General features: G+C 45.6%; 2 protein-coding genes across 2 annotated transcripts; one reads left to right on the top strand and one right to left on the bottom strand.

Moving 5' to 3' along the window:
* The first annotated feature begins 306 nt into the window (after nt 1–306).
* On the top strand, nt 307–13,144 carry LOC141474648 (phospholipase A2-like). The gene is made up of 4 exons (XM_074162689.1): nt 307–349; nt 3,677–3,842; nt 9,888–9,994; nt 12,930–13,144. The coding sequence occupies exons 1-4, from the start codon at nt 307–309 to the stop codon at nt 13,142–13,144; spliced, it is 531 nt and encodes a 176-aa protein (XP_074018790.1).
* A 2,145-nt stretch (nt 13,145–15,289) lies between these two features.
* LOC141472733 (uncharacterized) lies at nt 15,290–23,877 on the bottom strand. The gene is made up of 4 exons (XM_074159931.1): nt 23,772–23,877; nt 19,078–19,521; nt 16,532–16,672; nt 15,290–15,412 (listed from the first exon to the last, which is right to left on the bottom strand). The coding sequence occupies exons 1-4, from the start codon at nt 23,836–23,838 to the stop codon at nt 15,408–15,410; spliced, it is 657 nt and encodes a 218-aa protein (XP_074016032.1). The 5' UTR covers nt 23,839–23,877; the 3' UTR covers nt 15,290–15,407.
* Between the last annotated feature and the right edge of the window lie 1,713 nt (nt 23,878–25,590).

Below are 25,590 nucleotides of genomic sequence, written 5' to 3'. Positions count from 1 at the left end.
GTCTGGGGCTGTCCTGGGGACCGCCAGCCTAATGCCCTTCCAGCAGCCCCTCCCTCCCTCCCTCCCAAAGGCGATGGTCGGCAAACAGAGCCAGCCCTCGCCTTCTCCCCATGCAGCCAGGAGCCCGCCGAAGAGGGTGTTTCGCTTCAGACGGGCACAGAGCCATGTCTATATAAACCCTGGAGCAGCAGCCGGGAGGATTGTTAAGCACACCCACACCTCGCCTCGCTTGGCAGCCTGGCGAGGTGCTGCCGGCCATCCTGGCAGCCAAACCCTGGCATACGGGAGGACGGGAGCGATCTTCCCATGGGATCCCGCCTGCTGCTGATGTTGATGCTGCTTCAGGCAGGTGAGTACCACCTCTTGGTCCTTCTCCCTCCCCAAGCCTTCCCCACTGTCCCGGGGCAGCCTCTCCCCTTGCTGTCAGCTTTGCCTGCTTCACAGCAGGCACCTTGGTGTGGTGTGGCCAAATGAGAAAAATAAAAGCACTGCTTTTCAACTCATTTCAACTTTATAGTGAGGGGCTGTGTTAAGGGAGCTGCCTGCCCGCTTTGCGTCCCTGGCAGTTTACAGAGCTGGGGCTGTGTAAACATGGGTCGTTTTCTTATTGGATAGTTTTCAGCTACGATGTTGTCTTCTACGTTTCTTCACAGAAATACCCTCTTTTTATACCAGTGACTGTGAAGTAAGCAATCTTCAATTCATCTCAATTTAAAATAATTTTTAAAAAAACTTAAAAAACCCCCCTTAATGTCTAAATGTTAAAATGTAAGTGTTAAAACGTCTGCTAACATAAAGCCCCCTACACACAGAGACAACCCAACACTAAACTGGCAGGTCTGAGGTTAAACCTGCAGCACAGTTTGAAACTAAACCCCCAAATGTTGCTTTAATCTATAGCAAAGGCTGCCTGTTTAAGCAGGAAATAGTGTAAATTGTCAGATCCACCCCAGCTTACCTCCCCACAGGTATGTTCTCTGCTAAAACGCCCCGTTAGTAGTATAGCTAATGATAGAACATGCTCCTAATGGGAGATGAGGCTCCATGTAGGCTGCTGTGGAGCCTTGGACTTTTTCAAGGCTCTCTGAGAAGCCACATTGGCTTGGCTGCCCAGCATAGAAAAAGCAATTTCGGTTCTTGGTCAAGTTATTAGCCGTGCACCTGAATATTGAAATGTGTTTGCTGGGGCTGACCTCTCAGCTGCAGTGACCCACCGACAGCCCAAAACCCAGCCAGCTTTCAAAGAACAAAACAGGAACATCAGGGGCCACCTGGATGCCTGTGTTATTATTTCAAGCTCTTGCGGAGCACGCAGCCCGAAGCACCATCTCTTGGACTCAATTCCCTTTGGATCTTTCTCTCCGCTTTCATGAGCAGCCCTCACTGTAATTACAGTTCTTTGATCCTCAGAGATATCCCCAAAAGAAGAATGGCCTTTTTTTCTTCTGGGTGAGGTGCAGTTACCTTACACCAGCCTCGGCTCTTTTCAGCCAGCGGCCAACAGACCAAGTCTAGCAGTCCTGGCTTAAGAGGTCAGCGAAATACGGCTTAAAAAAAATGCAAGCTGCTCATCAGAGGCCTGAATGCCTACAAAGAACTTTTTTTCTACATTGGAACATTTTCAGGGTCTGCAAACTGCAACAGGTTGAAAAAAGCATGATTTTTAACCCAAAATCCAGAGCAGCTCGCTGCTTGTGATTTCCCCTGGGGAGCCTGAGAGCTGAGCCAGCTCCTGACTCCGGAGCCCTGGCTGTTTAGACAAGGGAAATAGGTTGTCTCTTTAGTCTCGAATAACACCCGCCTAATGCGTTTTTAGCACGAAACCTGAACACTCAAGCAGTGTTTAGGTGAGCAGCGTGGTTACTTTTACAGGAATGTGCATTTAATCCCCTAGGAATGCCCCGGGAAACATAAGGAGGCTGTGCGAAACCCCCCACACCAGGATGGTCCGAGGCACTGATCACTAGGCCAAAAATGGTGGAGGGAAGTGCTCATTCCTGCTGGGGACTTGGGATGCAGAGAGGGAGCAAAGCCCCTGCCTTGTCCTTCACGGGGAGAGACCCTCCTTGTCCTTGCAGGGGGTTTGGATGAGGCTGGGAGGGCCAGCCAGCCCAGGAGATGCAGGGAGAGGCCCAAGGAAGGGGATTAGAGGGGAGGTTTTAAAAGGAAAGCAACAGTTTTAATAATAGTATTGAGTCCTCGGGTGGTTTAGGGGATTAATTAGTCCATGTTTGCATAGCACTTTGAAGAGGTCAAGCGTGCTGCAGCAGCCGGGGGCAGATGGCAAAGCAACTTTGGTGGCAGGTTCCCAGATCCCAGGCGTCACCACCCTCTCCTTCCCAGCCTGCCGCAAAGTGCCCCCCACCCCATGCAGGCAGGCTTTTCTTTTTTGGATGGCACGAATGGATGGGTTGGGCAGTCATCTGAGGGGGTTGATGCTACTGGTAAGTGGTGTTACCATGCACCGTAGAGCAGTGCAAAGCCCACTTGGTCCTTCACAGTAAAGGCAGGCAATAAATACTCCCACCTGCTGCTATCGTTAACTTTGTAAACATCGACGTTTTCAGCTGAGCATGATAGTGGTTTGAGTTTTAGGGGCAGGGTACTCTTGGTTTCTGTAACAGTTACTGCAAGGTAGAGCCTGCGGTTTCTAAGGAAGTTGCAAATGAAATCCCATGTGAAATCACACCGAATCACAGAATGGTAGGGGTTGGAAGGGACCTTCGGAGATCATCTAGTCCAAGCCCCTGCCAAAGTACGACACTGTTTGAAAGACTCATAACCCAAAAAAACTCCAGACCGGTTTGGGTGGCCATCTGCACACTTCAGCTGACACAGAGCTCCTCTTTTTATTTTTCCAAATTAATGCAGCCAACCTGATGTTATGACTTAAATGGAATGTAATAATGGAAGCAGATGTAAATGTAGCCAGCACCTCCAAACACTCAAAACTGATATACATACATCTTGGCTAATGTAGGTACTCTATCCTTGACAAAGTATATCTTAAGGGCTCGGGCACTTGTATCTATGCCTGTGTGCAAATTAATAGTACTGTCAGCTCTTTGACATCCGGAGAATGGGTTAAAATATGCTGAATAGTAGGGGAAACTTAGCTACTATAATAAATCTTGGGCAACATTGAAACCTCTTTTTTTTTTTTAATGTAGAGCCCAGGTTAGGTCTGGTTGTGTGCTTGTCCTCTGCTGCTTCCCGTGTCGCCTGGGACCACAGCGTAGCTAGTAAGCTCTCCCAGGTTTGGGAGCTGTGGGGTGCAGCGAAGCCCAGCTAGCTCTGCACGGTGCTGGGACAGGCCCTGCAAAGCTTAACGGCTCGGGGGCTCCATGATCTGCAAAACCAGGCACACTGCTCCCAGGTGCAATATAGCGGCAATCACACACTAGCACACCAGAGCTTAATTAGTCTTGCTTGAACTGAGCTCCCTCTGCAGAAATACCCAGCTTGCGTATTTCTGCCCCTGCCTCCTGGACAGCCCAGCCCTCAGGTGAGGCCCCTGCAGAGTCCCCTTTGCAAGGTGAATGTCATGGCTAACCCGAGCATCAAGGCTGCACCCAACCAACCAGCCAAGACCAAAAAAATCTCTCTTTAAAGACTTCAAGAAAATCAGCGCCAGGTGCAGTTAATCCTTGTGTGAGGCCGTGTTCTGTCTTTGCAGTTTGGAAAGGTGCTTTGGGAAAATCCCATTCACTGCACACCCGAGGAATCATCGAACTGGCAGGAGCTATATCGTGTGGCACGGGACGGTCTCCATTGGCATATATTGGCTATGGATGCTACTGTGGACTGGGAGGACAAGGCTGGCCTAAAGATAAAACAGACTGGTAAGAAGAACCTCAACTATGTGTCTGGAAGCAGTGCAGATCTCCCCAGCCTTCCCTGTTCATATTCCTGTGACTCCATGGACTTGTTACTGCCTTGTGGAGGGGGGAACTTAGGATATACGAACAGCACTGGGGAATTGTGAGTGAGGACCCATGTATCATTTGGGGTTTGAATGCGGGTTTAACCAGCTTCTGGATGAGAGCAGAGCTCTTGGGACCTTGTACCATATGAGGTGGAGGGCAAAGGAGGAACCAGGATATTATTTCCTGAAATAGCTGCATGTTTATTCATAGAGAGCAAGGCCTGCCTGAAAAACAGGGGCGTGAACAAGGTATTTGGAGGGTTATTTCACCCAGGTCCTGAAAATGGCAGCATGGGAATACCACTGGTTATCCTCTGGAAGAAATCGAGATCACTGCAAGGAGCAATCAAACCTGTTGCCTTCATTGCCTGTTGGTTCACCCTGAATCAAGGAAGAACAACACCAGGGCAGAGCATGGTGTTATTTACCCTGTTCTTTGTTAGTGGGGAAGATACTGTGTTTGTTATTCCCAAGACTAAAAGCAATGAGTCTAGGAGGCGTTGCAATCAAAGGTTTCTTTCTTGTACTTGGTGATTAGCATACATGTAAATCTTGAGCATGGTGGACTCTGATGTGCTCTGAGCCCCTTATTTGCAATCTTGTCTGGTTTTAAACCTCAAAGGTAGAGCACACAAGTCTGTCTGTTTGTCTACAGGCAACAGCGCAGGTGTTACTGATAAGCCAGCACTGCTTTTAGCAGGGGTGAAGGCAGCGTGCAACTCACTGGGAAGGAAACCAAGCTTTCCAGAATATCCAGCTGTTGGAGACGTTTCACATTGCTACAAAACCAAACTTTCGCTGAGTGGTCAGGGCAGAAAAAGCAAAAAAAAAGGAGGAAAACATGCCAAAGACCAGCTCCCCAGTGGGGAGAGCAAGTGTCCCTTAAAATTAGTGGAGATATCTTCGTTAACACAGTGAGAATTTTCCCTCCCAAAGCCCTCTCTTCACATCCCTTGTTTGTACCTATGAAACACTTCATCTATGAAACAGTCAATATGGGACTTACAAATAATGAATAACTGCCTACAAAGTGTCATAGCTTTCAGGTGTAGAGACTACTTTTAATTTTCACTAATATTGCTTGACCTGCCTATCACCACCTACAGCACTGTCTATAAGTGTGGTTCTTATTTTTGACAGCCCTTTACCAACTCTCATAACCAAGCCTTTAAAGTAAAACAGAACTTCACTAATTTGGAGTATTTTTACCAAAGGGCTGAGTGGAGTCACCTAAAAGCTGTTTTCCACAGACATTGGGTGACTCCTAAGTTTAGGTGACTCTGGGAGATGCGAGTGGTCAGCACTCCTGAAAAACAGAGGGAGGAAAATATGGCCGTGTGTTCATCAGCCAGTGTTTCTGGTGCTGTGTGATTTCCATGGGATGTGGATTTTATCCTAACGGCAGCAAAGGAGGACTCTGCAACTGAAAATGCCTCAAAACACCAGATAGTTTGTAAAAAGGCAGCTTGATCTTTAAAGTGCATTCGTTATTATTCCTTAGCTGCAATGCTTAGGAAAACAAACAAATAAAAAACAAAACAAAACCAAACCAGAAAAGTTTTCAGTTAGGTTCTTAGCAAAGGAAGAATTGGCAATGCCCCACTAGATTTAGCCCTAAAAATTTCCATTTATGTTTGCGAGAGGAATCTTCTGATATCCATTACTGAGAATTACTGCAAAAATCAGTGTGGTTGAGTACCCCATGCCTGTCAAAGTGACCACATTATTTTCTGTATTTGCCATTCTAAAAAAGAAAGAAGCAGAGTGGCAAAACTACTGGCTATGAGTGACAAACACTGTTTGAAATTACTCACCCCCTTGACACTTCTAGGTTTGTAACCCAGACCGTTACAAGAGGAGTAATTTTCTTGTGAGTAATTCAGTCAATCTGTCTAGACAAGGCTAGAGTGCTTCTAAGGACCTCTCTTTTGTGGGAAAAGAAAAAACGCCATCGAGTGGGTAATCCTTTTATAAGGTTTACTCCACAAACTGACTTTGATGTGGTGTGTTGTCAGTAATTACTTTCTCCCTTTTGTTCCACTCTCACAGTCTCATCACTTCAAAACATAATGGCATCTCTTCTGCATAAAGTCAATGGATTTGTTTCTCCTTCCCCTTTCTGCTCCCTGGGATTGCTGCAGCACCCATTTTGTTCAAGCAGGACCTTGGGATTGTTTATCCTGGAGAAAAGGAGGCTGAGCAGAGACCTTATCACTGTCTACAACTACCTGAAAGGAGGTTGTAGAGAGGCGGGGGTCGGTCTCTTCTCCCAAGTAACAGGCAATAGGACAAGAGGAAACGGCCTCAAGCTGCAGCAGGGGAAGTTTAGATTGGATATTAGGAAAAATTTTTACACTGAAATGGTTATTAAGCATTGGAACAGGCTGCCCGGGGAAGCGGTTGAGTCACGATCTCTGGCGGTATTTAAAAGATGGGTAGACATAGTGCTTAGAGATATGGTTTAGTGATGTTTTTTGCCAGTGTTGTGTTGATGTTTGGACTAGATGATCTGAAAGGTCCCTTCCAACCTAGGTGATTCTATTCTATGATTATATGAAGGTGCTCAACATCTCCCTGAAAACCCTGAATGCAGGGAAAGGCAGGGTGGCATATACGGCTCATCTAAGTCCCAGCAAATTCATAGGGAAGGGTAAGATTTCCCCTCACTTGCTGAGTTAAAGCAGAACAAAAGGACACACAGTGGTGGCTGTGCTGTTACTGTGACACACACAACGTGACAAATTCTTACCTTAATGGCATTTACTTAACGGCAGGGGTCTGACCAGCTGATCCCTGTGGGCCAGCCGGAGCTGTCTGTAGCCATTAAGGCTGTCTCTTAGCCCAGACGTGATGAATAGGTTGCTTGCTAACTAGATGACACGGTTGTATTTGTTTTCCATACCTGTTGACCAGTGCCTTGCCATCGTGTTGGCTGACTGTTTGCTTTGGTCTAACTGAGCGCTTGCCTTATTAAAATATAATTAAAAGCTTAACATCACACTGTGAGGCAGGTATAGGAAAGGGCATTTCCAGCCAGGAAGAGACCATCTGAAGGTGGCAAAAGACAATGGTAGGATTCCTCAGTCTTCATTCCCCGGCAGTTCTTTCAGCGCATCTGAAAGAGATGTTTGTAAAACATGAGCCAATGGCTTCTCGCTTTGTGTTGGTGTAAGCCACATGTCACCCCACTGCAGCTGTGAGTATCACCAGGAGCAACTGGGGTAAGGGGAAGCAGAATTGTGCCCCAAATTCTGTGGTCCTGCAGAATTTATACAATCCCTCTGATTTTGCCAAGCCAACTAAAGAGCAGCGAGTTCTCAGAGCTAGTTAGTACACCTTTCTGGTGCTCATTTGCTTGTCCTTTCCTGATTCACGGACCACCTTTTGTGCACTCCAGGATCTGTTCTCGCTTCTCTTACCTCTTTTTCTGTTCCTTCCCTCTGGCTCGCCATGAAGAGCAATTTCATTCCCTTGGCATGCAGGCTCCTAACTTCTCCCTTTGCCAGTCTGCCTTCACATTGTTCCTCCTCCGTCACTGACACCAGCTTTACCAATTTGACTACTGATTGACTCCCCAGACCTCACAAACCCTGTGATTCTGCACTCCCACTCAGCTCAGCCTGATTCGTGGCTCTCCACCGTGGCCTCTTGTGCTCTGTGTCCCATATATGAGATGCCGATGATGGGCCTGCTCTACTATCTACCATCCCCCTGAGGATGGATGAGGCTGCACTGCAGCTTCAGGTATGTTAGCCAGGGTGCTCTAGGCTACACCAACTCCTCCAAATGACACAGGACCCAGTTGTAGCTCAGTGCTGTAGTCCATCTCTGTTATATCATGACCTATTGCATAGGGACTCAAACATTGGAGAAAGCTGAGACTTTCACACTTTCCACAAGGCTGAAAATTCTTCTCTCCTTTGGCCTTTCACATCTAACCTCTTCAGGACAAGCCTAGCAGAGAGATGTTACCAGACCAACAAAGATCTGACCCACAGCCTGTTACTGCTGTCACATCCAACAGAACTGGTTCCATGGGATGAATAAGGTCTTCTCAATTACAGCAACTGCTGTAACTCCTCCTGGGAAAGCTTCTAGATATGTATATCCTATAGGGCTTAGTCCCATTCTGAAGTCCTTCGAAGAGCTGGCATGGAAGGAGGTACTAGTCTGCTACTGCTAACTCACATTTCTAGGTTTCACGATGCAGTATTCTGGTCGTAATCACCACACAGGTTTCATCTTTGCAAGCTGAGAAAAAAAAAGGCATTTAGTTTGCAGACTCGTCTGTGGGATGAAATTGCTACTTTTAACTACTAAATTGAGAGCTCAGTCAGTAGGGAAAGCACACTGGACTAAATTCAGCCTGTGTGTAATCACAGGGATTACATGAAGGATGAATTTGATCTGACTGGTCTGATTCTGTTGTCTCTTTCACATGATTAACCTGATCTATTTCCAGTGATTTTATTAGAATTTGCGTCAGTGGAGGATCACCGTCTTTACACTTAAAAAATTGTTGAGTTTTTTCCTGGGCTTATCACCTCATGGAGCCCACCAGCCCTCATATCCGTAAAACAATTCCTAAAAGGGCAAAATCCTCCTGCAGCAGAGGGTGGGGAAGCTTGTGATGTTCCCAGGCTCTCCAGTAAGGTACTAGCAGCTCCTGATGGGTCCCCAAAGAAGCCCCACTTCCTGCACAAGAAATCTTTATCCTTCTTGCAGGGTTGTTCCACTTTTCCAGAGGGACATAATGATGGATCCCAGACCTTTATTGGCTTTTCAGGTACACTGGCCTCAGGTCTTGAAGGTAACAATCAAAGTCTTCAACTGGGTTTGGTAATCTATTAGCAATCAGCACAGCCATGCTCCCTTTTGGCCAGTTCTTGAACAGATTCATATCTAGGACTGAAGAGCTTCTCTAAAAGCTGTCTGCTCTTCATTTACCCCTAATATCATCCTGCCTCGGTGCTTCCCATTTAGTAGAGCTGTTTCTCTGTAGAGTCCCAGTGATCTTGCAGGGACAACTTCTGGAAATGCAGGAGGTCACTCCTCTCTGGCTCCAGCCTCTGACCTCACATCCTCGCTGAAACAACGTTTGTTATTTGGCGCGGGACCTCTCTAAGAGCTGAATCTTTTCTTGGTGTATTTTGAGTCCCTAAACTAGCAGAATAAAATTCAAGTGGGATCAAGTTTTCCATAAATTCTGAAGTAATTGACAGTGGGAATTGTCTCACTGACTAGTCTGTAGGACAAAATTCTTCAGCTGAGCTAGTCACCCTCCACCCCCTCTGTGGTCAATGAAATGCAATTGTACTTTCAAATGCATTGTTTTTCACCTGTTAGATCTCGGTAGTATAATAATAACTGTGCCCCAGACATGCATAAAAAGAATGTTTAGATGTAGATGTTTACAGAGGTAGATGTTTACATTTAGGGATCTGAAGTTAACTGATATGAATTCCACCATGGAGGCTGATGAGTTTGTAGCGAACCCTCAGAAACTGGATGGGCCAAAAAGCACGTGGCAGGTCCAGGTGAACTGAAAAGATGAAGCTGCTTGGTGATGCTGAGGAAGGCAAAAAACATCCCAACTCCAAAGTCTGGGATGGGTCTAAGCCTAAGCTGGTGAGCTGCAATCACACACCTCATAGGAATGCTTCAGCTCCTTTCCAGTGAGATTACCGTGTATTGACCCCATCTGCCTTTCTGAGGGCAAAAGCTCCGAGGAAAAAGCACGGTGGCCATGGGAGCAAATACGGCATTAATGAACTCCTGAGCTGTGTGAACTTCCACACAGATGCCAGGGCGCTTGGTTCATCAACAGAAGATTTATTGACTGGTTGGGGCAAACATTGCTGTGGTGAGCGGTATGTGAGTGGAGTATGGGCAAACAGCCCTGAGCAAAACATACTCCAGGATGCAGGAAGACGCCCAAACTCTACCTTGTGTTCTCTCCCAGGTGCTGCCACAGGCATGACTGCTGCTATGACAAGGCAGAGAAGGAAGGCTGCAGCCCCAAGGCGCAGCGCTACCAGTGGGTGTGTGAGCAGAACACCGTGCGATGCGGTAAGGAAATGCTCCCTCACCTTGAGTTCATTTTGCTCCCTCCTCTGCAGGCACTAGGCTGACTGAAGAGCTTTATGGGCCTCAGAGGTAGGTCTCTGTATGCCAAGCTGGTTTCAAAGCTGCTTTAGGCAACATCGGTTCTCCTCCAAGATCTCTGCCCACCCCTTGCCTGTATCACCAGGCCTGCTGGAGCTGGAAGGAAGGCTGGAGCCCCAGCACCACCCGTTCCAGGTAACCTGAGTCCTCCCCAGGCTGAAGACTGGGACTGGGGGCCATGGAGCCCACAAGCCATCTTTGTTTGGCAGGGATGCAGATGCCCCTCTGGAGGATCTCCACTCACTGGCATTAAGCATGGCTGCTCCTCACCAACCTCTTCCCACAGCCGTGCAGTGGTCTGCAGGAGTGGTCTTCCTGTGGCAGTTTTGGCCCTCCCTCCAGCGGACTGTTGACTTTTTAACTTACTGTTATGTGCTGCTACAGAAGAGCAATGCTATTTTGCATGGCTGCAAGACAGGTTAACCAGGGTGCCAGCCTGCATCTCTGCCCCATGTGGGGCTCCAGCCTAAAGCCCGAGGGCTCCAGCGGGAATTTTGAAGCTTGCAGAATCAAATGCTCTCAAGTGCCTCAGGCGTACAGCAAGTGTAGGCTGTGCTCAGCTCTACAGCTGGTACCCAGTCAAGAAGGTCTTGAATTGTACAGTCACAGCCTCTCAGCTGCTCACACCAGTTTGTTTTGACATATACCAGATGACTTAAATCTTAGAATTTGTCACTTCTATTTCTAAGTCTCAAAAAAATCCCTGATGGTAAAATCCATTGTAGAACACTTCAAAAGTTTGAAAAGAAACATGTGAGAGTAAAACTTGTCCTCATACCATCAAAGCCTGTATTGATATTGGTGTTGCCCTGACCCAGGTGCAGGACCCTGCACTTGGCCTTGTTGAACCTCATGAGGTTCACACGGGCCCACTTCATGAGCTTGTCCAAGTCCCTCTGGAGGGCATCCTGACCCTAAGGCATGTCAGTTACAGCACTCAGCTTGGTGTTGTCTGCAAACTTGCTGATGGTACACCATGTCATTGATGAAGGTATTCAACAGTACTAGTCCTGATACGGACCCCTGAGGGACACCACTTATCATTGATCTCCATCTGGACATTGAGCCATTGACCACTACCCTCTGGATACAACCATCCAACCAATTCTTCATCCACTGAACAGTCCACCCATCAAATCCATCTGTCTCCAATTTAGAGAGAAAGATGTCATGGGGGACCATGTCAAAGGCCTTACAGAAGTCCAGACAGATGACTGATGCCTGATCCAATTCAAACAAAAGGGATGAAGAATTAAATTTCCAGGCATGCCTGCTGGGCCTAGGGTAATGACGTCCAGAAACTTCAGAAGCAGAACTGCTTGCACCGTCCTTTCTATGCAGGAGGAAATAAATGCCTGTTGCCTGGCACCGTATCACAAACAGGGAAATTAAATAGAAACCCATTTTACTTGGGACTTCTCCTTTTGCTACTGTTAGGCAGTTTTGTTTGTGGAATGAAAAAAAAATGGCAAAACCATATTTTTCAGTCCAGGTATGCCATCATGTGTAGGCAAATTCCATTCAATAAATGTCTGGAATATAGAAAAGGTTGTAAGTTGTGGGGGCTGGTAAAAAAAATCATTCTGCTCTAACAGAAACGACTGCCAAGCCAGACTCTTGTACTCATATTAGATGGACAGTGGTTGGCACAGCATAGGAAGAACCCTAGGAGTAGTGAGCATGGAGAAAATCAGGCAGGACTGGTAGTTAAGAAAAAAATGGAATTAGTGCTGAGTCCTCATCAGTAGGATCCTTGAAACACTTTTTACCGATAAATGTGATTCTTCAGACAAGCTTAAAAAATATAGGCTCTTCTTATTTATCAGATACAGGGTTGACCCAGCAAAGTCCAGTGAAATCTGGAAGGATTCCTCTACTCATTGCAATTGATTCTGGAGCAAAGCCCATGTGCACTGGCGTGAAGTTACACTTCAAATTTTGCCTAGTGCAGGGTTTGGGGGGTGTTAGATATTCCACAGTAGCAGCCTCAAATAAACAAGGCACTGTGCTTTTAAGTAATATTAGCCCAACAACTGCATTATAGCCATCCATAGGTGGGATGGGGTTCATTAACCTAAAATTGGTCATTTGCAATGTAGCCACCTGAGCTAGTTGCTTTGATGTACCATATGGTTCTTACCTAGTCATGTAGTCATATAATTGCATTATAAATAGTTCCATATGTATGATTTTGATCAGCTTCTTTAGCTGCTGACTCACAAAAATCAGGTGCCTGACCCTGCTGCAGAGTTTCTTGACTCCTCTGCCATGATCAGAGAGAGATGTAAGAGCAACTCATGGAGCATGAGTAAAGGATGCCCGGTGGGTTCTTTTATGCTCCCAGGTTTCCGAATGTCCCTCTGGGAGATTCTTCCTTTTAAAGCATCATCTTTTCTTTTGAAATCGGTCAAATTTGCAGAAGGAGGAGTTGGGAGGCAAATTGACTGACTGAGGGAAACCTGAATATTTTTATCTCAGGCTAAGCTAAAATAATTTTCTTTTTTAGCTTTGGCCACTGAACTAAACTCCCACTGGTCGCACAGCTCTAGAAGCGGGGAGGGCTCTGTGCTGTGCAGATTTTTATAAGTATTGCCAATTTACATTTAGCTGCTACTTTCTGATGCTCTTGGTCACAGGTAAGGTCAGACCTGTTGACAGAGACAGAATGGGGGAAGGTCAGATCTACATGCAACACAACATATCGGTCCTCCTCTCTTCCTGCTCCCACAGCCTCTGTTCCCGAAGAATTGCTTTATTAGGGAACCATTCCTCTTAAAACTGTTGCTCACCTTCATCCAATACATAATCTCTCATCCTCTGCTCACATTTTCTTTTGCAGATAACCTGACAGATCGATGTGAAAAAATGGTGTGCCTGTGTGACCAAGAAGCAGCCAAGTGTTGGGGAGCAGCTCCGTACAACCCACACTTCATCCTCTGGCCAGACTTTTTATGTGGACAGACTCATCCCACCTGCCATTTCAGATATGGAGGGGCAGAACAGTCTTTTCAGGACCTTTCTTCGAACCCTTTGAATCTGAAGGTGCTGGAATAAAATTTTACCTCTTTTGCCAGAGCTAAGAATGGTGTGAGAGAATTTCTCAGTCCAGGGTTTATGGGGAGGAGGCACGGAGTAAAATGTATGCTGAAGTAAGGAGAAGATCCTGCTTTGCCGCCTTTGCAGAAACGGCGGGTTCGGTCTGCAGCGCAGTGAGGACACATTACCCGTCACCAAATGGCTTTTTTGTCCATTCACATTGCCTGACTTTCAGCTCCCACACATTTGCACATGATCTGGAAAATATGTAGAGACTTCTGCTGGACTGGTTTGTAAAAAAAGAAACAAATCCATCTCTGTGAAAAGATACGCTGGCCTTCAAAGACCCGAGGTATGCCAGTCTGGAAGTAGAGTCATCCACTTTATTTTCCTGGATATGCAGGAGGAGAGGGGACATCAAAGAGGGAGGATGCCTCCTTATTCCTTATTTGTGCTCAGGGAAGCTCTGCAGCAGTTTCTAACTTTTCACAGAATCACAGAATCTTCTTGGTTGCAAGAGACCTTTGAGATCATTGAGTCCAACGAACAAAAAAAACACAAAAACAACACAAACACCACAACACCAAAACTAAACCAAAACAAACACCCACAACCCCACACCCCACCCCACCCACAAACAGACACAAACCAACAATCTCGGGCACTAGAGCATGCCCTGAAGTGCCATGTCTACACGTTCCTTAAATACCTCCAGGGATGGCGACTCCACCACGTCCCTGGGCAGGCTGTTCCAGTGCCTGACCACTCTCTCAGTAAAGTAATTCTTCCTGATATCTAATCTAATGCTTCCCTGCCACAACTTCAGACCATTTCCTCTGGTCCTGTCATTATTCACTTGGGAGAAGAGGCCAACACCCACCTCTCTACAACCTCCTTTCAGGTAGTTGTAGAGGGCAATGAGGTCCCCCCTCAGCCTCCTCTTCTCCAAACTAAACATGCCCAGTTCCCTCAGTCTCTCCTCGTATGACTTGTTCTCTAGACCCCTCACCAGCTTGGTGGCTCTCCTCTGGACACGCTCCAGCAGCTCAATGTCCTTCCTGTAGTGAGGGGCCCAGAACTGAACACAGCACTCGAGGTGAGGCCTCACCAGTGCCCAGTACAGAGGCACCATCACTTCCCTACTCCTGCTGGCCACGCTATTCCTGATGCGGGCCAGGATGCCGTTGGCCTTCTTGGCCACCTGGGCACACTGCTGGCTCATGTTAAGCCGGCTGTCCACCAACACCCCCAGGTCCTTTTCTGCTGGGCAGGTTTCCAGCCACTCTTCCCCAAGCCTGTAGCGTTGCCTGGGGTTGTTGTGACCGAAATGGAGGACCCGTCACTTGGCCTTATTAAACCTCATCCCATTGGCCTTGGCCCATTGATCCAACCTGTCCAGGTTTTACTAGTTGGCACACCCATACTTTGCAAAATAACGCATTGCTTACCTGCCACACACACTTCAGAGCTGATATGCTGCTCTCCTATGCGGGTATTAGCATATCCCCCCCGTCACCAACAACCTGGAAATCAGTTATTGTCATGTCAGGAAACCGAGGCTGTAGATAACATTAGTCACGTAAACAAATCTTCCATCTCTCCTTCTTTTTAAGCGTACTAGAGGCTTATATTGAAACACTACATTTCCTTCTGGGAAGAGTAAACCAAAATCCCATTCTTTCAGCCAAAGATAGCTATGTCCAAGTCAGCCGCCTTTGCCTCTTCGTTACAAGCCTATAGTCTGGAGCAAGCCAACAGGGTGAGAGCCTCTTTACGAGAGGGGCAGAGAGACGGAGCCACAGTTGCCCCCCCAGAAGCAATGCATTCCATTTCCTTGGGTCGGTGTGAGCAGCTGGGGAGCTGGGGGGCCTGGGTAGGTCGGGTTCCTTCCGTCTGTTCTGAAGCACAGCTGACAAACTTAGTGTATCACCTTTAAAATGACAGGCAATGGCAGGGAAAGACCCAAGATACCTCATTGGAGTCTGGATTCAGAGATATGTGGCCAAACTGAGCAGGGCTTTGGCAGGTGATAATACAAATTCCTTTACAAAAGGCTGTTTTGCTCCTCGCTGCAGGAGGATGCTGAATATGCCACAGTGGCTGTCAAAGCTGCAGGAAAAAGAAACAGACTAACAAAAATAAAAATGCCAAAGAACAACACATACTGAGGCAAAAGACTTTATTCCATCTAGAGCTCCATTTCCAGCTTACAGGGCATCAGAAGTTGTTCCACCTGTAGGCCTTTCATCTTCCAGCAACTCCTGTAATGCTGCACCTCAAGCTACGCTGAGCAAGAAGGGAAGGAGAGAGAAGCGGGTGAGCGATACAGAGTGAGTACAACACAATAAACTCTTCCAAGGCTTTCTGGCAAGTAAAGAAGTTGTGAATTCTGTTCCTGCAGAGGGTCTGCAAAGGGATGATGCTGTGCGGGCAGCATCAGCCTAGGGGTGCGGGTGCCCTTCTCAGCAAGGGCTGGGAGACCCTCCCCGCTAAGCAGGGGCAGGGCTCCTGGCCACGTCCCTGTCCCCGCCAGGCTGGCCATCAGGTGGCGGCAGCGCTCCAGTGAATGGCAAGAGCAGCTCTTCCCTCATCCCTTCGGGGAGGGGATTTTTCTTTTTTTTTCCAGCAGGCCGAGCAAGATTTTCGAGTGGCGGGAGAAGAGGTGGAAATCACAGGGCTCCCCACTGAAAGCAAAAAGTCATCTGAAACGCAGACCACACCTTGGGTTGCGCAAAACGGGAACTAAGCTTGTTTCAAAATCCAGCCTTCAGTGTCAGTCTATTCTAATTAGACAAGCTGACAGAGCTGGAAAAAGCAGGTGAGCTTTCAGGTACATCATCCTCTTCTTGGGTAATTTCTTTGGCTCACGTGTGATGAAAATGTCTAGTTTTCCCAACTTGATCAGCTGATCTAATAAAAGATATTACTGGGCTTGACAAACCACACCTCCAACATACACTTGGGCTTTCTGTACACGAGCATTACAACAATATGGATGTAAGCATGTAGTTCATGGGAGGAAGAACCATCCTTCAGCATAAACCTAAAAGAACTAAAGGAGACCCAGGCCTTCGTTAAAAGAAGAAGGAACATCTCATTGAACAACTCTTTGCCAAAAGTGGGAATTAAAGGAGTTTGTATTATTTTGTTTATAGGTAACTCATTAGGCCCATGGGTGAACCTCTTGCCAACATAATCAAAGAACTGTCTGAAAGAGATGGAATATAGAGCCAGCGCGGTTAGAGTTTCATCCACACTGCTTATTTCCTGAACCAGATCCTGTGTCTGACCAGAGGTAAGTAAATGGCTAATTTCTCCTTAAGTTAAAAGAAAGTATCTTTGGAAATAAGTGATCGGGTTCATCTTTCTAGCAAGGGATTCCAGATTTTAGTTTGTGTTCCTTACCTTGGCGAGAGCCTTGTCTCATGCAGAGGACGCACCTCCTCAGCTGTGGGGTTAAAACAATGATCAGAACCACTACGCCTCCGATACCAGCTGCCACAACCCCAATGATGGTTCCGATGGATTCCTCTATACCAAACAAGCCTGGGGGAGAAAGGAAGGTAGAGAGATGAATGCAAGGTGTCATCCAGGCAAATGTATGCAATGCAGCCAGCATGTTTCCTGCAGTGGCTGCAGAGGAAGCTGCTTACTGTGATATTGATTATGCCGGTGTCTTGTTTGACATGAAATCATGGGCTTCTACATGGGAGAGAGTTTATTGCACTACAGAGTTACTGGGTTTTTTCATTCCTAGGTAGGAAGCTACTGTGCTTTCTGGGGGTTTAGGGACAGGAGACCCTCATCTCTTTAGCAATCTCCCTTAACAGCTGGATGCCACAGGATGGCAAAAGATGCTGCTGCCTGAATTAATGAGACTCAAGTACATGTATTTTATTTTGAAATGGAAAAATACTTGGGCAGTTTTGAGAAAGTCATCAGTCTCCCTATCCACCTTCAAAGTAGGCAGCACCAGAGGGCGGGCAGAGCTCCACTGAAGTCCTTTGTAAGATTTGTTGCTCTTTGGGACTGTTACATGGCAGAGATGGGATAATCCCATTTTCTTTGAGGTAAGAGCATGTTGGCATGCTGGCTTTTTTAATTTGTCAGGACTGAAGGATGATTGAGGAAGAGCCTTTGGTCAGGTGAGCACAGTAGAATGGACTGTAACAAGGGTTATGGGAGGATCTGCCCTGTAGCAGAGAGACTGTCAGAGCAGGAGTGTCTCTTTAGAGAGAGGGAATGGCCTGGGCTATGGCGCAAGACTGATCTGATCGGATTTTAAGTGACTGCCTCATGCTCACAGTAGTCATTTTGCCATGTGACTCACCCAGGAAGGCTAATAAAAGAATGGTTTGAAAGCCGTCCAGTTTTATCTACAATTACATTACGACCAGGCATTCATTATATATCTCTGTGTGGTTGTATTTAAGCTTCATTAGAAAATTTGGACAGTTTTGCTACCGTACTCACAGATTTCCAAGCATCAGGCCACCCATTCACAGGAGTGGCTGCTCCTCTGTGCTACCTGGCTGAATGGATGGACAGCCAGCAGCTCACCAGCAAAGCAGCTGTAGCTCATCAATAAAAAACCACCCCCCTCCTCCCTCATACAGGGAGGTATCCTGTAGCTTAAACCCATTTGTGGGGATGCTCATTTCATCAGGAAAGTGAGGGCAATGATGGTGCTGTAGAACCGTTCCTTACCCGACTTCGAAATACATGTCATTTGCTTCCTGTAATGGACAAGTTAACAGAGTCAGCTAATTTCTCCTTTTAATTTTAGATAAGTTTTTGAACACTCTGGATTTGTGGCACGTAATATTTCTTTATGAATTATATTTCTCATATTCTCTTGTCCCTTTAATTCAGGCGTAGGGCAGAAATGATCTATCTCATCTTCTCAGGAGCGCAGAAAGGCAATTACACTGGCCAGGGTGCAGATGTTGTAAGAGTAACCTGCGCTACTGAGACCATGAGATCAAGCCAATGGGAGACCTCACCAGACACATGACCAAGCCCTTTTTGGGGGTAGGGGGATCATGGTTTTCTTGCCTTGTTAGAGCTATAGTTTAAACTGAGTAGTTTTAGAAAATTCGTAAGGGAAGAACTGAGCTCAAAAGGGCACAGGCTTAGTGACTCTCAGTGAGCTAGAAGCTTTGGTAATGAATAAGGGGAAAACGGCACATGCATAATTTACTCTTGACAGAGAAGGTGATATCTTTTGTTAATTGGATAATAAGATAATAAACCTTCTGATGTGTTGATTTATTGAGACTGAAATGTGTTTAGCCTACATAAAAAAGGAAAGCTGCTTTGACATTTCCAGCTGATAAAGGCAAAGCAAGTTATCTCCTTACTTAGTATGCCCAGTGTCTATTTGTGAGGCTAAGAAAACATAGCATGGCACTTTTAATGCTACTTTGATTTTAATGTTTATGAAGTTAAGCAGAAATGATCTCATGTGATCCTCATGTTTATCATGGGATTACTTATATCATCGAGTTAAGGAATGAATATGCAAGTTAATTGGTTGGAGAGAAATAATGTAAAAAAAAAAAAAGGAATGTGGAGCTGTTCCCTGAGATGGTATCTTGGCACCTCTCACTCATGGGGGGTATGCCAAACAGAGCTGTGAATACCAGAGAACTTGTCTAACTGTTTCACTCCTGGCACTGGCTTTGATTTTAGTGATAAAATTATTCCTTCTTTTTTTGGTTGTAAATGCCTCTCCTTACAACATTACCTGTGTGATTGATTATAGAGGCAAGCCAATCAAAATTAGGTGGCCTTACAAAAAGAATGAAAAATGCTATGGAGCAATTACACTCCATGACACCAGGCCCTACCTGCTGGAGGCCAAACAGGCCAATTTCCCTCTTTCTGCAAGCATGTAAACCAGCTCTGGCGGAGAAAGAGGGAGAAAAGAAGGAAATAACATCAAATATTACCCAGAGCCCTCCTGATCCTGAGCTTTGTGCCATCTCCTGTCACCACCTTCCCATCCGGAAGTGTAACCTCACAGAAATAAATACCATGGTCACTGATTGTCACATTGAGTATCACCAGGGAGGCATCCCCTTGGGACAAGTCTCCGCTCATGAAAACCCTGGAGTTATTTGGCAAGACGGTCACATTGTTTCCCAGCAGGTCCATCTGCCCCTTTTCATCTTCTTTGTACCACTTCACCTTCAGGTCTGTCAGGGAGGGACGTTGTGGACTGTTAAAGTAGCAATTTAAGACCACAGTTTCACCCTCTTTGGCCTTTTCCTTGGCTGGTGTTTGAGTCACCGAAAGGTGCCACGGCTCAGGTGTTGTCAACAATGAAGGTTGTGCTGTCATATGAGTTACAGCTGCATCCTCCTTGCTTGCACTTCCACTACTAACGCCAACATCTGTACCAGGAAAGAGAAAGAAGAGGAGGGTTGAGCGTGATAGGATGATAAACTTTCTGGCTGCTCCTGACCTGTAAGCAGCACAAAGAATGGTCCCTGGAATTAAGACTTGAGGGTAGTCACTATTCTGACAATAGGGATGTTTTTCCTGATTCCTGCTTAGATTATGTTCATGTGTACAGATACGTCTTTTCCTCATATTCAGTTCCTTTCTACTGCCATACTAGAGGAAAATTAATGCCATTGTCCGATGGCTTTGGGTGAAATTTAGAGTCCATTCAGCCACATTTCCACCTGGAACACTAACCTCTTTCTTCCCACCTGAAAAAGTCTCAGGGCCTGATGTTCCTGCGTCAATTGCTTTTGAAGCAAAGCAAAAAATGCATGTACACTTACATACAGGCAGCTCTCTTCTGACAAGTACAGTGAATATGTGTGCATCCTAACGCAACTGCCTGCATCCATCCCAAAACGTAATGTGAGCTTCTTAGAAGTTTTGGCATGCACTTCCAGTTCCAGGATAGGAAATCTTGAAACTGTGGGAAGAATCTCCATTGCCAGGCACTGAACCCCCAACAGACGCTATCAGCGACCTGGGGGATGGCACCCAAGCATTTTGCAGGTATTGATTCCGAGCGCACTGGCGTGGGTGAGTTTCCCTAGCATGATAACATTCTGCTCGTGAGGGACAATGAGAGATTTTATAACACAGAACTTCCTGTGCCAAGGGAAACTAGTGGTGAGAGGCACTGGCTGAAGTCTATTATGCGTCTGTTTTACAAATAGAGTGGGAAAGTACACAGATGGCACTTGATTTTCTGTTTGCCTAGTAGAAAGTTAGTGAAGTCATTCTGCCTGGGCAGGCCAGTGTCTGTAACTGTTTTTTTGACAACTGTGAGTTGCTGTGACTTTTGTTTGACATGTAAGTTTTGATAACTTGAGAGTTGTTGTGAAAACATTTGGCATATGAAATAGCCAACTCCATTTTGACAACCAACATCCTGAGAAGCATAGAAGATGCACCTGAATACACAGTCATACTATCATGTTTGAAATTAAGAGGCCTCTTGACAGTACGTTGGGTGACATCTATTCTCTGTGAAGGGACTACGTTGTCCTGCTACTCTTTGTTAGAAAAATACGGACAACACGCCTATAGTACAGATTTAAATCTGCCTTCTCTCACACAGCTGCTAATCATAGTATCAAACAGCCTCGAGCTAAGAGTAGTGCAAATGGATCTCATTTCTGGAAACAAGCCTGGGCTCAGAAGATGAGAGGAATACTTGCTGTCTCAAATCCCCAGCTGGAACAAAAAGAAGGGAAAACAAACTCTTCAAAAGAAGCCAACAGCTGTCACCAAGAAAGAGTTCAAACTAATTTTTTTGAAAAGTGTCTTCTGTTATTTTTATTTTCTTCAAGTGAAATAGTCTCCCTTCATACTAGTGTGTACCCTCTCAAGGACTGAAGACCATCCCATGGTGAAGGTCTTGATTTTCCATTGTCTTGAGTCTTTCATTGCCATCCAAAGGGTGGCTATTGTCTGGGTCTGGTAAAGCTTTGAAATGGCAATAGCCTGAATGCTCAGGGACAAGTGTCTCAAGGCAATGGAAAAGCAAACTCCTTGATGATCGGTTTGAGAGTTACTTGAATGGCCCCTCCAGGCATGCTTGTGTACAAAATCACAGTTGTATTCATAGTTATTATTATTTATAACTCATTTGGGAGTAGCACTGACAATTTCTGTCAGACAGCGGGGCCCTCTTGTACTAAGCGCCTTATAAAAGAATGGGCTACAGAGCTTACAGTGTAAGTATCAGATGAGAGATTACTCATGGATGCAAAAATATAGAAAATACAAGTTGGCTATGAAACTAGGCAACAACAAAGCATGTGAAAACCCCTCAGAGCTGTTTGGTGCTCCGCACTTTTACCTCGAAGTAAAAATTTTGGCCTTGAAACTGGAACATCGATCCATTGGAATTGGATGCCTAAGAATTACGGACCCAAATATTATTGCAGTTCTGGATCCAGTCTCCTAAAATGAGTAGTCCTTATTAAAGATACCGGATGAAATATTATCCTCGTGTTCATACATAATCTTACTGATGACCCCACTGGAGTTACCTGGGGGAACTGGAAGTCCAGATTTTCCCTTTCCAGTCAGATAACAGTGTATCAATTAAGCAGTCATAGAAGTTAAAGTATCTTGACCAGGTGCTTTGAAGAAGTACAAAGTATAGTCGAAATACTTGACAAAGCTGATGGTACCTTGACATATTACTGTCTTTGTGCATCAAATATTCTGATGTGATGTATTTGGTTATTTGTTAGAGTGAATTTGAGCAGCTTTATCATTAATATTCTTTTAAAATCTCTGTTCATCAACCATTATCTCCACTGGATACTGCTGCTTTAGCTAGAGCAGTGTGTGCTACTGCTAACTTCTTTTCAAGGAAAGGCCACAGAATTTCTTCTCCACTATAGCTATTCCAGCCTTATCATATGCACCCGCTGCAATACAATTATAATTTTTATTCCTTTCAGTGATGTAAAAGGTATTGTTTTTACACAATCACTTAGTAGCCCAGATACCATAACTGAGCAGGAACAATGTGCTTTGATGTTGCGCCTGTTCAACATGAGTTTTATTTGCACCTCCTACCATGAAATAACTGACCTTGTCATCTGTGTTATCCCACGTCTTTGATTCAATACATATCATGTAACTTGCAACTAGTTAGGAAAATCAAAATGCAAAAGGACTAGGCTGTATTGTTTCATCCCAGCTCTGTTTGGGGGGTTCACTGAGAAGGTCATCGCACAGCCTCTATTTTTCTTTTTTCCTTTCTTTCTTTTTCTTTTGTAAGGTTGCAAAACTGGAACATACGAGTTCACTGGTATTCAAATACACAATGCCCTTATCATATTGGCATCTGGGAGCATACCATGCCAAATGTCTTGTTGACTTTGCTTCAAAGCTCTTTTTATGTCAATTGCCTCATTAGCAGAGTGATGTGTAGGTCCCCTGTCAGGCGGGTTGTAGGGCCAACCTCCTATGGAGAGGAATGGAAGGATTTTTGGTGAAAGCACTTGAGCTACACAGAGTACAGAGAAATACAGCACAGATGATCTTGTCTTGACCTGGAAAAATGATTAGATGATCTAATAGGTCATTGTCATATGAAGTGGGTAGTTCAGGGCCAGCTTTCAACCATGAGGGGAGAAAGCTCTCTGGGACTCCCTGTAATGTAACAATGTGCTCCATATGTGCCAGTACTAATAGGGCACCTACTAAGCCATCAGCCTCCCCTTTACATCATCTGCAGGTTGATACTTTCCCATGTAAGGCCATGTTGTTGGCTGTGAATGAGAAATACACAAGGCAGGCTAGGGGAGGTGGGGTGACAAAAGGAAATAATAAAATACACCTGTGCTCTCTCTCTTCCAGTCCCGGAGCCTCCAACTTTGGTGCCTGGAGTAAACCCAAGCAGCCCTGCAAGTTGCTTCTGCCAGCTGCCAACAGCATTGGGGAACCAAAACTGTGGGTGGAAGTCAATGCAATATTTGACCTTTCTAGTTGAGCCTCCTCTCCTTTGTTCACATTCACTAGATGGAGGAGAGGTTGAGGGCAAATAGGGCTCGTTTTCCAACCCACATAAAAATCCTCTTATGCTGGAATGACTGTCTTTCAGATGGTTTTGTTGGCTTTAGAGCTCAATCACGGAATCACGGAATTCTCAGAGCTGGAAGGGACCTCTGGAGATCAACTTCACACTCAGCTGGTGCCATGAGGGTGGCACACAAGCTGTGTCCAGCTTCCAGTTTTCTATGATTAAGTGATCAATGACTGCACATTACTCATCTTAATTTATATGACTTTTGCCCTGGGCTGAGGTTGGCTTTCATAAATGGGTATGAATAACTACCTTGTGATGATAACCAGTTGCTAATATATCAGAGAACCAAAATAGAAATGAAGCTTCTAGCAATGATGATGATACACAGCCTTTCTTCTTGAAAAAGACAGGCAAACATACTCTTTCTGAACATTTCTATTAGCTAAACAGGAATGTATCTATAAAGACAAGTATGTTTTATTGCAGTGCACAACATGAGGTATAGCTTTCCTGCATCCTGAGGAAGCCCTCAGTAGAAAGCTGCTTTCGGAAAAAAAAGAGAACCTCTCAAGCCAAACTCAAGGAATAAGCTATATTTTTTCTAATTAAGGAAGGTGGTTTAGTACTCACCTGTCAGCAAGTAGAGGAGGAATGAAGACACTGCAGATCTACAGAGCTTACCGATGTGCTGGCTCATAGTTGCTGAAGTATATGGCCTCACCGTCTCTCCCTCCGGTAGTATGGGCAAGAAAATATGTGCGTGTTATTGCAACAGGACCTCACATTCTGCCCAGTGAATGTCACACTTACTAAAATTACCACAGCTTCGAGCTCACAGTGGTCTGCCTGCTGCCTGGATGACAGCCACCTTTGAAGTGACAACAATGAGTTCCTGGGGGCTGTTCTGATCTTGCCCAGAGAAGATGCCGAAAATGCTCTGAGAGCAGAGGGAAGATAATCCGTTGTTTTTCACTTTGGCCTCGTATAAACCAGAACTTCGGGCTGAGTACAGAATATCCAGATACTCAAAAGGAGACCTCTCTTCTGCTGAACCCCCTCCCTACTGGAGGTGAGAGAAGAAAAAGCATTGGCTTGATTTTCTGGGCAGCTGGACTCCTGTCATCCTAATTCACCATGAAAGGAAGTTATAGGAATTAAGTATCTTTGTGGCTATATGCACATGGTATTTGTAGGTAAAATGCATTCCCCAAAGTAATTTTTTCCAGTGCAGAACCAATCCTTTTTCACCAGAAGTTGATTACTTACACTCCATTTAAGTAAATCTCATCTATGCCACCAGGGTGGAGGGGAAAACCGCTAAAGCAGATGGCCTATCTGCAAAACTAGCAGGTGGGCTCTGGAACGGAAAGTTTGGGCTTACGGAAAGTTTGGGCTTACGGAAAGGTACCCTCACAGCACTGCTTTGTGGGAAGAGCTCCAGGAGCCCCAAACTCTCACCCATAGCATCCAGCCCTGCCAAGCGGGGCTACCCCTGTACCGAGCATGTGTCACTCTCGCTAGCCGGTCAACTCCTTTTCCCTCAGATATGGGATTAGGGATTACAGCACACCTTTCCAGAAGCCTGCTGCTGGCTTTATCTGATGGTTTTGCTTATTTTTAGGACTCTTCAGATAATGGAATAGTACTTAAGCATCCAGTAAAGACTCAAATCCACATCTGTTTTAACACAAAGCACAATTCAGCTGAGAGAGGCATGAGTATTTCTGCTTTTATTTGTATTTGAAAACAAAAAAGACCCCCAAAAAGCCCCCGTCACACCATGAGGAAATCTGTCATCATGCTACTGCCATATGGCTTTCTTGAATACACTTTTAATAAACTCTGTGATCTGCCTCTTTGCATGTGGGTGCTCCACAACAACTGTTTCAAGAAATTCCGTATCTGATTTGCAAAAATCTGCTGACCAAACAATGTTGAGAGGAAAAACCCATTTCTTGAGTGACGACTTGTTGCTCTAACTTTGATGTGGTGACACCTGTGTCAGCTAAAGCAAGATAGGTTAGAGGGAGTACAGCTAAAGGAACCTAAGAGGCAAATATTTCTTCTTTGTTTTAAATGAGTTGGGAGAGAGGGAAGACCTTGGATTACCAGGAAGGAATCACTCCAAAGTAAACTACGTATTAAGAAGGGAACTGGGACCAAGTGCAGAGCAACATATCACTTCAGTAGAAAGCTGGAAGGTAGATTATGAAGGTCTTCTGAAGTAAGTACTGCCATAGTGCTAGTGAGAAAAAAAACCACAAACCTATGAAAGGGAAAAGTTAGGGGAATCAAAAACAACCAAGAGTTTGGGGAGGGAATAACCAGTGGAGTCAATGGCACCTGGCAGATCAAGAGCAATTGGGCCCGAGTTACTGGCTTAGAGTACTGGCCGTGACTGCGTGTCAGAGAAGCCAGTGTGGGAAGATGCAGCTGGGCCAAAGGCATT

The sequence above is a fragment of the Numenius arquata genome, chromosome 1 (assembly GCF_964106895.1).
Source record: "Numenius arquata chromosome 1, bNumArq3.hap1.1, whole genome shotgun sequence".
In the NCBI taxonomy this organism is placed as follows: Eukaryota; Metazoa; Chordata; class Aves; order Charadriiformes; family Scolopacidae; genus Numenius; species Numenius arquata.
The sequence above is the reverse complement of the archived record's forward strand: the minus strand, read 5'-3'. Positions and strand labels throughout refer to the sequence as shown.

Bases quoted from the DNA above. Each gene is read 5' to 3' on its own strand.
- LOC141472733 (XM_074159931.1), bottom strand. From the start codon at position 23,838: ATGAGCCAGCACATCGGTAAGCTCTGTAGATCTGCAGTGTCTTCATTC. The intron at 19,522-23,771 runs GTGAGTACTAAA...TTCCTGGTACAG, and splicing joins CCTCCTCTACTTGCTGACAG to ATGTTGGCGTTAGTAGTGGA. The intron at 16,673-19,077 runs GTAATATTTGAT...TTTCTCCCCCAG, and splicing joins CAGGATCAGGAGGGCTCTGG to GCTTGTTTGGTATAGAGGAA.
- LOC141474648 (XM_074162689.1), top strand. From the start codon at position 307: ATGGGATCCCGCCTGCTGCTGATGTTGATGCTGCTTCAGGCAG. The intron at 350-3,676 runs GTGAGTACCACC...CTGTCTTTGCAG, and splicing joins GTTGATGCTGCTTCAGGCAG to TTTGGAAAGGTGCTTTGGGA. The intron at 9,995-12,929 runs GTAAGGAAATGC...TTTCTTTTGCAG, and splicing joins GCAGAACACCGTGCGATGCG to ATAACCTGACAGATCGATGT.